General features: G+C 39.3%; 1 protein-coding gene across 4 annotated transcripts in view; it reads right to left on the bottom strand.

Moving 5' to 3' along the window:
- MCHR2 (melanin concentrating hormone receptor 2) overlaps positions 1-14,200 on the bottom strand; it is a 54,875-nt gene that overhangs the window by 15,549 nt on the left and 25,126 nt on the right. For all 4 annotated transcript variants that reach the window (XM_032408173.1, XM_032408171.1, XM_032408172.1 and 1 more), the window contains 2 exons: positions 11,393-11,600; positions 3,218-3,427 (listed from right to left, as the gene is read on the bottom strand). In XM_032408173.1, the coding sequence (XP_032264064.1) occupies positions 3,218-3,427; positions 11,393-11,574 (392 nt within the window). In that variant the 5' untranslated portion in view covers positions 11,575-11,600. The remainder of the gene's footprint in view (positions 1-3,217; positions 3,428-11,392; positions 11,601-14,200) is intronic.

The raw sequence follows: 14,200 nt of genomic DNA, 5'->3' as shown, positions 1-14,200 counted from the left end.
ATCCTCACCCCAACATCCTCCTTCCCCCAGCTGAAAACCCCTCACTGGTTTTCCATCGCCTTTTGGATAAAATTCAAAATTCTTACCATTGCTTTTGCAAAGTCTTTCTCCACCTGGCCCTGCCTGTCACTTAGGCTGTAACTTGTGTCAGTCTTTCTCTGGCCTTCCTTCAAGCTCCTTTCCCTTTTGGGGCCAGGTGCATGCTGTCCTACCTGCCTGGCAGAATCTCCCTCTAATTCCTCCTGCTCTTCCTCTGAGTTCCTATCTAACAGTCTGTGTCTCAGGGAAGCTTCCCCTGACCACTCACTCTATACAAGGGCTCATGACTATACATGCAGATCGTAGGGGAACTCTCCTTTTCCTTCCTAATATGTATCATTGTGTGGCAATACACATTCACCTGTGTGACTTTTCACTTAATGTCTGTCTACATCTCAGGAGTGAAAACCCCACAAAGGCAGAAACCTTGACTATTAGTTTAATGTTCTTTTATCTCCTGTATCCAGCATAGTTCCTGGCCTACGGTCATACTCAAATATTTGTTGAATGAATGAATGAATGAATGAATAGGGAATTTGGCTTCTACTTACTGACTTTTGATGTTCTAGAGAATTTATTTACAAAAGTAGTCTAGGCAGCTTTCATCTGGAGGTATATGTTTTTAATATTTTGGGTGTTTACATAATTTTTTGGTGTTGATTTGGAGGTAGGCACCCACTACTGAAATATTACACATACTTGTAGTTATTACTGATCAGAGAAAGAAGGATGAAAATTATTAGAAACACTTAAAATTTATGCTCTGTTGAATTGGCAATTAAAATGACTTAATGTATAAATAATAAGGCTTACTGATGGCACTGACATGACCAATGTCATGTTTATGGCCTTGCAAAGAAAACTCCATTTCTTTTTACAAAATTGCAGATATTGTTGAAGTTTTATGCATTTAGTACAGTTGGAACTTTAAGAAATGCTGAAGAGGAAAAAGTTCAGTTTTATAGAATCTTCGTTTTTCTTTGGTCATGTGATCCTCTAGAGGGAGGGCAAGAGAAGGATAAGGGCCCGAGTGTCTTAATTCTAAAGTAAAATTTTAGCACACTGCGTCCATTAGATTTAAAAAAAATGACATTCAGGTGTATAAGACACACGTGCACATACACAAACACCCTCAAAGAAAAGAACCTGTGAGCCTTAGGAAATGTGTACAGTTGGTCTGTTCCAACGCAGACAATGTCCATTCTCTTTATTTGCAGTAAGAGGTTTACAGAAGAGGTATGATTTCCCTTCTTTAAAGAAAAAGCCAATACTCTCCTGCCTTCAGGGTACAGGGTATGAAGAAGCTTTTTTTATCTCTGAGAATGGGATTACGATTGGTTAGGACCTGTACTGTAGGTTGCTTTCCTGCCGTGGGCCTGCCCTGGGTCAGCATTAGCTGGCTTCAGCTGAACTAAGCAGGCCTACATAGTACATTGATTTTAAAATGTGGTGTTAATTATAAATTGAGAAGCACACTCTGTATTTCGAGAATTCTTTTACGGGAAGGCAACAGGTTATAAAAAATGCATTAAATATCACCATCATTATTCATGTCTGAATAATAATGATTCAGTGAATGATTTCTTTGAACCTCGCTATTCCTTTTTTTATTCATTTGAAAAACTGCTCATCACTCCCCCACCCCAAAGGCAGATGTGGAAGGCTAAAGAGGCAGAGCTCAGGAAGGAGTCCCGGATGGACCAGGGAAATTTAACATAGTCCTCAAGATTGGCAGTCATTCATTCATCAATATTTTTTGAGCACCCCTGTGCCAGGGAGTGTCACGCAGATACTTGGGACATATTAGTGATCAAAGACCCTGCCTTTGTGGAATTTACATTTGAGGGGCAGGGGAAGCTGAACAATAAACAGTACACACATACAACTACACACAAAGTAAATTAAACTATGTGATATATTGGCAACAAGGGAGAAAGATAAAGTAGATCAGAGCAAGGGGGAAGTCAAGTGTGCTAACTTAGGGTAAGGATGGGAAGATGGATGGAGATTTTAAGTGGGTTGTTCTCTGAGAAAATTCCTGTTATGCATATTACTGTGTCGTTAGGGCTTGTTTCTATTTGGGGAATGCTGCTAAGACCTAGTCTGGAGGTCCTAGCATCTGGATGATGCAGGGACATCCTAGCTTGCCTGCTTCCTACAGAGGCCAAATAAGGAGGTAGTTATGAGCAACCTGCCCTCTCTAGAGACAGCCTGGGTCTGAACTGGGCTCCACCACTCACTTGCTCCACAAGTACCCACCATCACTATCATCTCCTCTAATAACATTAGTTTACATTGTTGGTGAATATGGTTCTGGCACATTCCAGGTCACAGTCAAAAGCACTTCTAATAATGTAAAATGGCAGCATTTGCATTAACCAGTCATAACAAGGGGTGTAAAAGACATAAAATACGGTCTTCCTGGTACTGGAACATCTCTTCATAACTATTCAGGAGCCCAAATCTATTCCCCAGATTCCTTCAAGCTGCTAGGTGATAACAGGAGTCTGTGAGACATTGAACATCCCAGTGAGACATTGAACATACCAGAAATAGCCCTGGACAGAGTGAGGAGACCTACTTCAGTTCTCAGCTCTGCCACTGACTCACCATGCGCCTTCAGAAAAGCCCCTCACTTCTGGGGACCTCAGCTTCCTTATTGCAAGAATGATGTACTCATTCTGGTTTCCAACATTTCATGATTTCAAGATATCTTTATCTTGCAGTGAATTATAAATAAAACTGAAGTTAAAAAGAATGATTTGCAAAAAGGAGATTTTAGTGTTTTAAGTTTTCCATTAAAAATATATATTTCTGGGGCGCCTGGGTGGCTCAGATGGTTAAGCGTCTGCCTTCGGCTCAGGTCATGATCTCAGGGTCCTGGGATCGAGTCCCGCATCGGGCTCCCTGCTCCTTGGGAGTCTGCTTCTCCCTCTGCCTCTCTCTCTCTGTCTCTAATGACTAAATAAATAAAATCTTTAAAAAAAAAAAAATATATATATATATATATTTCTATGAAAGTTGGAAAAAAGATTTTTAAGTCCTACAATGAAACAAGCAAAGGAAGAGGAACGTGGCTGTTACAAACTAGCACCGATGTTGCTTAAATTGGGATGACAGTGGGGAAGCACAGACACTTCTGAATTATGTTAAGCTATTTCAAAGTTTCTTCACTTACCTGTCCACACTCATCACAGTCATGATAGCACTACAGGCAAACTGGTTACAGGTATCCAGGGATGTGATAATGGTGCAGAGGGGCCCCCCAAACACCCATTCTCCTCCCCGGGCCCACTGATGAATAAGAAAAGGCATTCCAATGATGTGAACCAGATCAGCCACAGCCAGGTTGCAGATATAAATGTCAGGAACAGTTTTTTTCCTGGACCTGAAAGAAAAGCACGGAAACTGAGGATTGATATTGAAAGTGTGCACCTTCTTCAATTACTGCCACCTGTTACAAATTGTTAATTGTCAAAATGAATTTTAAAAGAAGTTAAAGGAAAATCTACACAAATGCACATACGGATGCCTAGTCTTGTGCATATTTAAACATTCTGAACTATATATCTGATAACTACCTGTGGGGGCTTAAAAATATGGCCACAAATTCTCTGATACAGCTTTCAAAAGATGGAACCTAGTTCCCTCCCTTTGAGGGTGGTTGAGCTTAGTAACCCACTTTTCACAAATGGAATATGGTGGAAATGACAATGCATGACATAAGAACATAAAGGCATTATAGGGTTCCTCCCTGCTCTCTCTTGGATCACTTTCTCTGGGGTAGCCAGCTGCCATCTTGGGAGGATACTTAAGCAACTCTGTGGAGAGGTCCACATGGAGAGGAGATGAGGCCCCCTGCCAACAGCCGGCACCAGTCTTCCAGGTGTGTGAGTGAGCTACTTTGGAAGTAGATGCTCCCACTCCTGCCGAGATGACGGTTGCCTCGGAGGACAGTTTAACTGCAACTTGGTGAGAGACTCTGAGCCAGAACCACCCAGCTAAGCTCTTCCTGGATTCTCGCCCCTTGAAATGGTGTGAGATAATAAATGTTTATTGTTTTAAGCCACTAAGTTTTGGGGGTAATTTCTACATAGTAACAAATTATACCAACTCTAAGCTCACTCAAGCTAGCACCAAAAACAGCTGAACAGGGAGAACAAATGGTTTCCATTGTATAATGCATTTTTTTTTCTCCACTGAAGTGGAAGTCAATCCTAATAGGTCATTGTGAAAGAAATTTCAACCTTTACTTAGAAATATTCCAACAAAATCTAACCCAATAGCAAAGACTATAAATTAAGACCCTGAAGTCCGGATAGTGTGGAGACAGAATCTGAAGAGTAAACTGGTAGAGGGCTCAGAGAATGATCACTCTGGGGAGAGTGAATTCAATGCTATCTAGATATGACACTCTGTAGGCAAAAGAATTTTTCTAAAAGCAGAAATTTAAATTTAAAATTCAGGTGGTCCCTAGGTTCAAGGAGTTGGAACATTCAATAATAAACAGGTAACATCTTTATCTGGGAGATAATATTCATTAATTCAACAAATATTTTATTGAACACCAATTATATGTCAAGCATTATATTGTGCTCTGGGGCTGCAAAGCTAAGTAATCTATAAATTGTAACATTGAGGAGCTTGTAGTCTAGATATGTCTAAATAAACGATCACTGCAGTGATGAGAGAAAGCTAGAGGAAGCACAAGGAGTACACGAAAGGGGCCTCTGCCCCCTCCCCTGGGGACAGTCAAAGAAGATTTCTTGGCAGAAGTGGCATCTGAACTGAGGACAAATAAGACTTTAAAGAGCACATAAGAGTTAGCCCTAAGATTATGCCACAACTGCTAGCTCAGGGCTTTGCTCTGTGGATTGGAGGCTAATGTGTGACTCTATTATTCGTTGGCTGAAAATTCTACAGCCTGTGACCTTTATTTCTAAGCCAGAGAATCCTTCTGTGAGACTAGTCGGCGAGGATATTTTACCCAGGCCCTGGCAAGTACATGTTGTGTGGGAAGTTACTGCCATTGAGTTCCTAACTCAGCAACCACACTCTGGGCCTTGTTGATGCCACTATAAAGCATGTTGGTTCCTTGTCCCCAGCAGGTGGTGACTCATATCAGAAAGACGCAAAATGAGAAGAGATTTGAAGAAAAGATCGGTCAACCAAAAGAGCAGCCAAGTGACTGTCCTTGGTCTCTCATCCTCTCTTCTTCAGGCCTTTGGCAGGGGAGGGGTGGAGGAGAATAGACCCTAGAGGTCAGGTAGAAAGAGTTCCACATTAAAAAAACAAAAAACAAAGCAAAAACACCACAAAAAACCCCCATAAATCTTAGCCTCTAAACAGATGTTTTTTCCATTTGAATTGGGATATAAACCATAAGTGGTTGCTTAGGGTCTAATTGCAGCTATTAGATTCACGGCCCTTGCTCTTCTCTAGACAGGCACCCATCATTTACTGATAATAAATTATGGTAATTCTATTGTTGAGGACAGTACAGGCTATTAACTGGCAATTAAAAAGAATTAAATTAAGTGTTTCTAGATGATATTCTGTATAGAAAAAGAGAATTCTGAAGCAAACGATGATCTGGGCATAAGATAATAGGGCAATAAAAATAACACATTATGTTTATTATTGCTTTCTTTACTAAAAGTGACAACATAGAAATTAAAACAAAAATAAAGAGAAATTGTAAAGTCTCTACCTATACAACTTACATTCTTTTTTTAGATCTAATTTATCTCCAGATTTTCTGTTGACAGACTTCATTAGATTTCTCTCTCTCATGACTCAAACATTTAAAATAAAAAATGTAGACTAGTGATCATTTTAGCTAACATGTTTTCCATATGGTTAACATAGCCATATGTGATGCTCACTAATTTGAAGAATGATAAAATAAATTATGGTATTCCACATTATCCTACAATAAATTATATAGTTGTTACAAATCATAGTTTGCAAGATATTTAACCAAAGGGAAACATACTGATGAAGTAAAAAAGTCCCAATTATGTATGTAGCATAAATTTATGTAACATTTAAATAATTTATTTCAACATGTGTTTAAAAATATGCTGGAGTCATGTATCAATTGATTACAATGATTATCTATTAGGTAATAGTAGTAGGACTGATTTGACTTTAAAATTTTTCTATTAAAAATGTGTTTACATGTTGTAGTCGGAAATAACAATATATGCTATGGATTAAAGAAAACTGCTAAAACATATAACACCACACATGCAGGAGGCTGCTTTGCTGATCAGCTTGCTCTCAAATCCATTTCCCACCCTTCTCCGGTTGTGTTCCTAGGTATCTTTGTCAACTGGCTTTTGGTTGGTTTTGGCCAATGGGAAGCACTATTGGAGGGGAAACTAGAAGATGGAAGAGAGGGGAGACCAGCGCATTTCCTTGTTCCTTCTGCTGTTGGCATCTCTGGGCAGTGGCTGCATTCCATCCATGGCTCCACCTTCATCCTGTAGCCCCTATTCCATGGTCCCAGATCCCATTATGGCTATAGGTCCCACCAAGCAGCCCAGACTCCTGAGGTCTGTAAACCCACCTGCCTCCTTTTCTCCATCCAGCTCAGGGCCAGGAGAAGGGTGGTGGTGTGGGGTGGGAGATGGTGGTAGGACACAGTAGTAGCTTCCTGCTTTTGTGTATCTCTGGGTTGCCTTACCAGCCCCTGTTAGGCATTTAACTCCAGTTGAATTAAATTCCTATTGTGAGCCAACCCCAGTGGATTAGTAGTGATTTTGTGGAGCACTGTGCTGAGAAGAATTCTGAGTCTTCACACACACAGGCACTAGTTACAGGACAAACCTGTGCACAGATTAGAGATGGTTGGCATGGATGGGAGAGTTTAGGGTCAAGTGACATATTTGCCAACCTTGCTCTAGATACACAGTATAATACAGTTGAAAGAGAACCTGACTGGGTATTCCATTTTCCTTTCTACACCCTCGTGTCCTTGGGCAAGGCATTTAACCCATTTAGATTCCAGAGTTGTCTTGGTGCACTGGACCATCGCAAGGAGGCTCTCTCAACAACTTTCCAGTTCAGGGGAATAGACGTAACTGAGAGGTTCTGCAGTATCTAAAACATAGTGTATGTGTGCGGCAAGAGTATGGTCAACCCCAGCAAGAGCTTACATGTGGCTGACACTCTGAGAATGGCTGAGGGCTGGGTCAGAGGGAGCCAGTAGTTATGATTTAAACTGGGTGGGAGAAAGGAAGAGGCCTTGTTCTAAGTATTTCCCCTCCCCATCTGTCTTAGCACTGGTCTTCCACCATTAGATCGTTAGTGTTCCTTCAGGTTAATGCACTAACCCTCTTGTAATCTCTGTATAAAATGTAGATACCATTGGTCAGGTTTAAAGTAAGGTGTTTCAGTAATTCATGATTTAGTGTGAACTTGTTGACAGGGAGTTGAGGTCAGGGAATGACAGAACGAGGACTTTTTATTTATCAGGAAGAAGGCCATCCCTTAGAGTCTTTGCCCACATGAAGCTGTCTGTCAGGTGGAAGATGTGTTCAGGAGGTGGGGGTGAGGGACTGATGGAGAAGAACATCCTCCCCTTTGTGGAAGTAGCTTCCCAGGGCCCACTGTGACTGTGGAACTAATTGTGTAATGGAGTTCACTAATCTCTCTCTGAAGAATAAAAGGGAGAAATGATTATGTTATAATTGGCCCAATTTCCCTCCTACATTTTCTAATCTGGCTTCCTTTTGACTAGCTGTGAATTTAATGCGTGACAGACTAGGAATCATCTGGCCTCACTACTTTATAGTCACCTTCCTAATGCACAAATTACTTCTTACTTTTATTTTATTTTATTTTTTAAAGATTTTATTTATTTACGTGACAGAGAGAGAGAGATAGTGAGAGCAGAAACACAAGCAGGGGGAGTGGGAGAGGAAAAAGCAGGCTTCCTGCCAAGCAGGGAGCCTGATGTGGGACTCGATCCCAAGACTCTGGGATCATGACCTGAGCCGAAGGCAGACGCTTAACGACTGAGCCACCCAGGTGCCCTACTTCTTACTTTTAAAAACAACCACATAGAACCTCTTATTCTGGAAACTCCATCTTCCTTAAACCTATTTTTTTCATACATGTTTCTAGTATTCCTTTGCAAAGTCAGGAGTTAGTTCATTGCTTGCTTCCCAGCATTGCTAATGATCTTACTGACTTTTAGTTCTATTCATCCTCTTCTGAGACAATTATTCATCATAAATGGGAAAGTCCCTAAATCTTTAAATGTATCTATTTCTCCTTATTTTTAGTGTAGTCTTAGTATTTTAATTAAGCCACCCATCTGGTAAGAAGGTAACAAATAAAAGGTTATGGCAAGGCATGATGAAAATATTAATACAAATTACCTTAAAATTTTTGGAGAGCAATTTAAAAAAAGAAGGGTTAGATAAATTCCAAGCCAAAAAAAAATTAAATTAATTTGCTTTCACATGACTTTTGAAAGACTAATACATTTTTGGAGAGCAATTTGCAAAGAAAAATATTAAAGTCCTAGTAATAAAAATTAAAATTAAGTTGCTCCCAAATGTTTTTTGAGAGACTAAAAGATTCATCTTAAATGCTCCATTAACATATATCTTCTCACATATTATCTATAAAATGGTAATGATACAAAGAAAAGACAGGTTTTTCATAATCATTGCAAATAAATTAGTCAGTATGATGGCTTAGGTTTTCTTTTTTCCAGTTAAATGATTATTTGCTTTATGTTGAGAATCTGTTTCCAGGAATTATACCTCAGTATTGACTTTTAGAAGAGTTCATTTTCCACATTTCTTCTTTTTTCCAGCTTTGTCTCCAGATGAGTACATAGGATCAGGCCATTATCTATTGGTGTAATTTGAGGGGAACCAGGAATTTTCTCTGGCCCCAATACCTCTTCAGCAGCTTGTCACAGGGTCTGAAATCTAACATTGAAGAGTCTTTGCATATAAAAGTTGCCTGTAAAAAATGCAACCATTTCTGCAGGGCCAACACATTATAAGAACTTGATTTCTCCTCAGTGGGGCCAAGCCTGTATGGGTGTGAGGCATGCTACATATATCTCTAAGAGAGGACAGTAAAAGTACCAAGGAGTATGAGGGGAAGATGGAAGGAGAAGTGGACAGGAGCAACTGGCAAACAGGAGCGAGCTAGAAACATCCTCATGTTTCTGACTATTAACTTTCTACTTGGCGCTATTGCCTCCTTGAGGCTTCCTGAGAATATCTGATTACTTTTATTACCCTTCCTGGAACTCATTATTTGAACCATCCTTTTTTTTTTTTTTTCACTTGAGTGTTTATAATGTCTTGTATTGTTTTTCAATTTTATGTGTTTAAATCTTACCTTTTCCACTAGTCTATGAACTTTTTAGAATCAGATGCTGCCACATTTCTTTGGTATTTTCATAACCGTTGGTGCTGGGTTTGCAATAGACATTAGTAATACGTATTGCGTTGAACTACTTCTAGCACTTAAAAAAATTAATGTAAAATGCTTGATATTCCAGAAACCAATATTGCACCATATGTTAACTACCTAAAATTTAAATTAAAAAAATAAAATGTTTGATATTCACAAATGGCTTTACAGGATACAATAAAAAAATGCCTGAATTCATTGAGAGTAAAATTCTAATATACTAAATAAATTTTCAATTATGGATGGTGTAAAAAATACCATTCATAATGCTACATTTAACAGCAGAGATAATGACAATAAAAATTTGAAAGTGGGCTTGCTGGTGAGAAGCTACCTGGAGAAAGTGACCAGTTATGAGCTTTCTCAGGGATGGTGAGTGTCATCTCCATCACCATCCTGAAGGCTGCTCTTACTCTTAATTGGTTCTGTGAGGATTCTTTTATCCACATGGTAAATCCAACCATCTTTCTAGTTTTGATGATTTAAAAAAAAAATTATTTATTTATTTAATTTATTTATTTAAGAAAGAGAACAGGGAGGAGCAGAGGCAGAGGGAGAAGCAGGCTCCCTCCTGAGCAAGGAGCCCGATGTGGGACTCTGTCCCAGGACCCTGGGATCATGATCTGAGTGGAAGGCAGATGCTTAACTGACTGAGCCACCCAGGTGCCTTGATTGTTTGTTTTTATCAGTGTGGAGAAAATAGCCTGGAATTTGCAATCATGGGATCTGAGTTCAATGCCAGGACAGTCACTTACTAGCTGTGTGATGCTGGACAAGTTATTTTCTCTCCTAGGCCTCTTTCCCTAAATGGGTATAATAATAGTACTGCTCTTCTGAGGATTAAATGAGATTGCAACTGTGCTTTGTAAGTATAATATGCTACACAAAAGATCGTTGTAGTTATTTGTTAATATAATGCTGAAAACACCTACTAGGAAGTACTTTTGAATGTGTTTTCTTATAGAGAAGCATGGATGAAATTTTCTTTAATGATGGTTATAAGCATGATTAGAGACTAGGGCGGTAACATTTAACATCTTATGTTGATTAAAACAAGTGAAACTTAAATGTGAAAATAATCAGGATAGCAAAGATATCAAGCAGTGAGGGGGCACACTGACTCTGTACAGTAACTCTGAACCATGGGAAACAAGTAAATCTATTCTTATTTTCCAGGTTGAGCTCTATGCCCTGGGGTTGAGAGGAAGGAGGAAATTACCTGAATGAGGTGGGAGATGTGAAGCAAAGGCAGGAGGTGTTGGGAGCAGATGTCTCTCAGTTTGACCTACATGGGGCTGGTCTACACCGAGGGGAACAGCCCACGCTCTGTGACGGCCTGAATCTTTGGGCAATCAGGTGGAGTCTCTCTCTCTTGCCCAAATGAGTACAAAATAGTCTCTTTCACAACCTGAGGAGGACAGGTTGTTGTTGTTGTTGTTTTTAAAAATAAATACAGAAACTCTGTCTTTATTGGCTGTATAAACATCTCTGGGCTGTACACAGGAAAACTCTTATTGTTGAAAGTTGAAAATAAAATGGTTGCATTGCAGTTTTACTCCATGCCTGGACTCCAGCTCTAGAGATTCTGAATTAATTAGTCTAGGATGAAACTATGTATTAGGATTTTTGAAAGCTCCCCAGGTGATCCTGTATGGGGCTAAGATTGAAAATCACTGCTCTAAAAATTCATTAACCCAGCAGTAAGCATTGGCTTAGGTCTTTTCATTTTGAGTTTTGCAACTCAGATGTTACTTAATACATGATGCAAATATCTGTAGAATCTTCTTTAATGATCTTAACCAAATATTTCCAAAACCAATTTCATTAAGAAAAATCCTATAGAGGGAAAAGGATTCATTTAGTGAGTATAGAATGTGCCTAAATTATGGAAAACAGCAGAAGCTCTTACCTTATTATAGTGAATACGATGAGGATGTTGCCAACCAGCCCCATTGAACAGATAATCCCAATCATAGAAGGGAGGATGATTGTATCTACAATGCTGAGGGTTTGATAAGCAAACTCTTTATTGCAGGATTTGTTCAAAAGTTCAGCAGAGGTGTTCCAACAGGATGAGGGCAATGAATTCATTGTTCATGAACTTCTAGTGGTTAAAGCTGTGAAGGGATAAGAAGTGATTTATTTAATGAATTTTTGAGGCAGTTCCATGAACATAGCATTTCTTTAACTTAATTGAAAAAAATATTTATTGGGGCCTTCTTTGTAGCAAGAATCCATGCAACATAAGATTCCAGGTGAATATGACTGCTCCCTGTCCATAATGGCCTCACAGATTATCAAAGGGGATATGTAAACAGCAAATTAGAGAACAGTGTACTGTGATAATATACATTTATTATCACACCTTATTGTAGTACATTCTTTGAACATGCTGATATTTACTCAGTACATGCTGGTAGTGGTTGTTTACAGCTGGTATCTGTTCTTATTGGTCTGTGTGTCTACCTGTATTGACTAGTACCTCTGCAATACTTAGGTTGTTAAGTATATCTTCTCTGCAACAAAGTGCATGGGGACACCAACTCTGATTATTTGAGAATAGAATGCAATAAGACTTGCTGAGATGATTCCTGGACTATCTTAAAGGATGAATAAGAGTTAGCTCAGTAGGGGTGCCTGGGTTGCTCAGTTGGTTGAATGTCTGACTCTTGATTTTGGCTCAGGTTATGAGATCGAGCCCTGTGTTGGGCACTGTGCTGGGCATGGAACCTGCTTAAGATTTTCTCTCTTCCTCTCCCTCGCCCCCCCCGCCCCCGTGCTCTTTCTCCCTCTCAAAAAAAGACAGAAATGGATACATTAAAAAAAAGAGCTCAGTAAAGGACAATGCAGGAAGGAAAAGTGTTATAGCTAGGGGGGTACCACATACAAAGTATAATTATGGCACAGGAAAAAATGTGCTAAAAAAAACAAGTAAAGAAACAAAACCAAATAGATCTGAAAAATTATTTGCTTGACAAAGACACTTAAAAATACCATCTAAGTCTTGTTTCTGGTAATGGTCAGTTGGGTAACCCAGATTAACCCTCCCACTGAAAACAATAAAATATGCTGGACAAAAGTTCATATGTATATGTTTGAATAGGTGCATGTTTGTGTATACAGCAGTTTAAAAATATTCAAGATCTGAAAAGTTACTGGGACCTCCCTGACCAGTGTTTGGTTGAGATCCTGTAACTGGGAGGTAAGCAGAACATTAAAGCACCAAGGCTATCTTTATCCAGAAGGCACTTATTGCTGCCACAGCCATTTGAGCTCTGGGTCCATGTCTGTAATCATGTCCAGAGAGAAGTCAAGGCCCACAGCCTACTAAAGTGGAATATTTTGCAGGAGAACCCTTCCTCTGAGCTGGAGCCCCAGATGTTACATCCTCAGGTATGGATGAATTGGATTTAGATTTTTCTCTCCTACCTCTGCAGCCATTGGGAACTGCTCAGATGGCTGCCTTGCTATCTTTGGAATGGAGAAGAAAATGGATCTCTGGGGTTGTGGCTTCCAGAGACCCTTCCTTAGGAGGGTCCAGAAGAATCCTCTCTCAGATTTGCACCCTGAGTAGGCAAAGCCTAATTAGACCAGGGACACTCAAGACTTGAATTTAGCCTAATATGGTTCAGGAGTGTGAAGCCCCTAGGTAGCAGGCAGATGCAAATGCAAATCCTTTTTGAAGGGGAAAACAGTTATCCCAAGGCCCCAGGGAACTCTCAAAATATTTTTTGAGGTTAATGGCCAGCAAGCAGTCAAAGATATAAGCATTGTTTATACACTGCTTGAAATGTATTAGACTTAAAAGTAAGACCCTAAATTGTAAAACCACAAGAAGAAAATGTAGGGAAAAACTCCTCAACACTGGTCTTGACAACAGTTTTTTGGAAATGTTACCAGAAGTGCAAGGAACAAGAGCAAAAATAAGTAGGTGAGACTACATCAAACTAACAAGCTTCTGAGCAGCAAAAGAAACAATCAGCAAAATGAAAGGGCACCATATGGAATGATAGAAAATATTTTCAACATTCCATCTGATAAGCTGTTTTTATCAAAAATATATAAGGAACTCATACAACCAAATAGTAAAATACAAAGAGTACAATTAAAAAATGGACAAAGGATTTGAATAGACATCTTTCCAAAGAAGACATACAAATGACCAACAAGCACATGAAAAGATGCTCAACATCACTAATCATCAGGGAAATGCAAATTAAAACCACAATGAGATCACCTCACACCTGTTAAAATGGCTGAAATAAAAAAGACAAGAAATAACAAGTGTAGGCGAGGATGTGGAGGAAAGGGAATTTTTTTGCACTATTGGAAAAATGTAAATTAGTACAGCCACTATGGGAAACAATACGGAGTTTCCTCAATGAATTAGAAAAAGAATTACCATAAGATCCAGCCATCACAATCCTGGGTATATATCTGAAGGAAAGGAAATCAGTATCTCAAAGAGATATCTGTATTCTCACGTTCATGGTAGGATTATTTACAATTGCCAAGACATGGAAACAGCCTAATGGATGAATGAATAAAGAAAACATCACACACACACACACACACACACACACCACACACACACAGAGGAATATTATTCAGCCATGAAAAAGAAGGAAATCCTGCCTTTTGGGACAACATGGATAGAATTTGGGAGTATTATGCTAAGTGAAGTAAGTCAGACAGAGAAAGACAAATACTGTATGTT

This window comes from Phoca vitulina, unplaced genomic scaffold (assembly GCF_004348235.1).
Source record: "Phoca vitulina isolate PV1807 unplaced genomic scaffold, GSC_HSeal_1.0 scaffold9, whole genome shotgun sequence".
Lineage (NCBI taxonomy): Eukaryota > Metazoa > Chordata > Mammalia > Carnivora > Phocidae > Phoca > Phoca vitulina.
The sequence above is the reverse complement of the archived record's forward strand: the minus strand, read 5'-3'. Positions and strand labels throughout refer to the sequence as shown.